Below are 2,837 nucleotides of genomic sequence, written 5' to 3' on the forward strand. Positions count from 1 at the left end.
GCTAGTGAAGGTCATGGACACACTTTCCATGCAGGCAGCTTGGCTTCAAGATGAGCCTGTGAAAGGGGCTTGGGAGCACCTATGTGGGGCAGGTGGTGGGGGACAGGCAGGAATCACCCCAAACTCCCCTCCACCCTTGCCCAGGGGGAAGCTTAGAATCAGAAGCCTAGTGAGCAGGGCCCAGGGCCATTCACCTTGGCAGCCTGTGTTAGGAACCCAATGCGCCCTTGATGGGCGGTGTGAGCCCCCAAGGAACCAGCTCCAGCATAAGAGAGTTGGCTCCTCTAGGCTGTTGCAGCCAGGGAGGTGACGGCCATGTTGTCCTGTTCCTGTTCCTCCTTTAGCTCAGTTTGCCCAGCTGTCCCAGCTGAGCCCCCAGGAGCGTCTGAGCCGGGAGACGGCCCTGCAGCAGAAGCAGGTGTCCCTGGAGGCCTGGCTGCAGCGTGAGGCCCAGACGCTGCAGCAGTACCGCGTGGTGAGTGGGTGCTGGGTCCCTACTCCCAGGCACACAGTGCCTATCCTGAGTCTCCGGGGGCCCAACAGAGAGAGAGTGCCAGGATGAGAGAGGAACCAGTAGAGCAGGTTCCTTCTTTCCAGGGGAACCCAGGCACGGGTATTTCTGAGCCGGTCCCTGCAGAGTTGTCTGTGGGAGCCCAGCAGGCCCTGCTGTCCCTGCCTTTCTGCAGGAGCTGGCGGAGAAGCACCAGAAGACCCTGCAGCTGCTACGGAAGCAGCAGACCATCATTCTAGATGACGAGCTGATCCAGTGGAAGCGGCGGCAGCAGCTGGCCGGGAATGGCGGGCCCCCCGAGGGCAGCCTGGATGTGCTGCAGTCCTGGTAATGGGTGTAGAGGTGGCAGAGGCAGGCCGGCTGGGGTGGTGGCACCAGCTGCTTCTGCCTCTTGCACTGGGAGATGCAGCCAGCTCCCTCTGCCTTATGACAGCTATTATTTCAAGAGTAGGCCTGGCTCCCGATCCAGACCCTGTCCCCCATCAGTGCCACCTCCCCTAGAAGGGGGGGGTTATTGGCCTAGAGAACTGGACAAGACTCAGATGTGCAGAGTGTCACTCAGGCTGTCTGGGCCTAAGTCAGGGTCACCCTCCTGTGTTATTTCTCTGCACTTCTGGAAGGCAGGGAGCTCTGCTCTGTGCCAGTGGGTGGGAGGCCTTGCTGGGTGAGGGGGGAGCTGTGTCATAGGGGTGCTCCCCAGCCCAGGAGCCTCCCAGGGGTCTGGAGGAGAAGCCATCATCTTCCCATTATCCTGTTGCTCCCATGCAGGTGTGAGAAGTTGGCCGAGATCATCTGGCAGAACCGGCAGCAGATCCGCAGGGCTGAGCACCTCTGCCAGCAGCTGCCCATCCCCGGGCCAGTGGAGGAGATGCTGGCCGAAGTCAATGCCACCATCACAGACATCATCTCAGCCCTGGTGACCAGGTGACTACAGCCTCTTGGCCATAACCAGTGGGGTAGGGCCAGCTCCCATGGGGGTGATATGTGGGGGCAGAAGGGCCTTCCAGACCAGGAGCTCTGCTTCCTTCCTCATCTCTCTTCCTGGCACCCCTTCCTGCTCTGTCTCCAGTTGCCGTGGCCCCTGGGCACCGCCCTTGCCCAGTTTCTATTGTGGACATGACAGGAGGTGCCCTCAGGCCCCGTAGCCCTTGCTGGCTGCTGAGTTCCTTTCCCTTCCCCTCCCCACCATCTCATGTCTCCCTGGGAGCAGTGCTGGGCGCTTGCTGTTCCTTTACCGGCTGATCCCAGGGGACACAGTACCCCTCCAGCACACACGAGGGTCCTGCAGCCCTTTCCCTGAGCCAGCATCTCATGGTCCGTGTGGTCACTGTGTCCCCACAGCACATTCATCATCGAGAAGCAGCCCCCTCAGGTCCTGAAGACCCAGACCAAGTTTGCAGCCACCGTGCGCCTGCTGGTGGGCGGGAAGCTGAACGTGCACATGAACCCCCCTCAGGTGAAGGCGACCATCATCAGCGAGCAGCAGGCCAAGTCCCTGCTCAAGAACGAGAACACCCGCAAGTAATTGTGCTGCTTCTCCTGCCCTGCTACTTTCCTTGTGTCTTTGCTGTGGCGAGAAAGTCCTTCTGTCTCCTAGGTCACATTTCTGTTTGCCCTTCTAATCTATTCTGGATCTCAGAGAAAGAATATAAGGAGCTTCTCCTATGAACTATATCTCTCTTCTGTGACAGTCATAGGATTTTGTTTCATTTATTAGGGATACAACTAGGAAAATCCCTTGTGTATTTTGTATAGCTAACATTTCCTGTAAATGATATACATTTTTGGCAAACTTTGTTATTTTCTTCTACCCCAAATATATTCTTTCCTCCATGTACACAGAGGCCCTGATGTGGGTCTGGAGATGCTCTGTCTCTGATTTACAGTGATTACAGCGGTGAGATCTTGAACAACTGCTGTGTCATGGAATATCACCAAGCCATGGGCACCCTCAGCGCCCACTTCAGAAATATGGTGAGGATGGGCGGAGAGGAGAATGACGTTTTCCTGGTTCTTTGAGGGGAACAACTCTCACCTTAGGCTTCACCTTATGTCTGGCCTTTGCAGTCCCTGAAACGAATTAAGAGGTCTGACCGTCGTGGGGCAGAGTCAGTGACAGAAGAAAAATTTACAATTCTGTTTGAATCACAGTTCAGTGTTGGTGGAAATGAACTGGTTTTTCAAGTCAAGGTAAAACCCTCCCTTCGCTGTGTGTGTTTGTGTGTGTGTGTATGTTGGTGTATAATATGTGTGTCACGAAAGAACTGGGTTTATTATATAGCATCTTTTTTTTCTTTTTCTTTTCTTTTCTTTTTTTTTTTTTTTT

The 2,837-nt window shown here is 55.3% G+C and overlaps 1 protein-coding gene across 1 annotated transcript in view; it reads left to right on the forward strand.

The window, feature by feature from the left end:
• LOC100955743 (signal transducer and activator of transcription 5B) overlaps positions 1–2,837 on the forward strand; it is a 76,844-nt gene that overhangs the window by 57,173 nt on the left and 16,834 nt on the right. Inside the window, exons 5-10 of the mRNA XM_023511244.1 lie at positions 345–475; positions 687–838; positions 1,280–1,435; positions 1,853–2,032; positions 2,398–2,485; positions 2,579–2,779. Coding sequence (XP_023367012.1) covers positions 345–475; positions 687–838; positions 1,280–1,435; positions 1,853–2,032; positions 2,398–2,485; positions 2,579–2,779 — 908 coding nt within the window. The remainder of the gene's footprint in view (positions 1–344; positions 476–686; positions 839–1,279; positions 1,436–1,852; positions 2,033–2,397; positions 2,486–2,578; positions 2,780–2,837) is intronic.

This window comes from Otolemur garnettii, unplaced genomic scaffold, assembly GCF_000181295.1.
Source record: "Otolemur garnettii isolate 467f Iridium unplaced genomic scaffold, OtoGar3 scaffold00018, whole genome shotgun sequence".
Classification (NCBI taxonomy): Eukaryota; Metazoa; Chordata; class Mammalia; order Primates; family Galagidae; genus Otolemur; species Otolemur garnettii.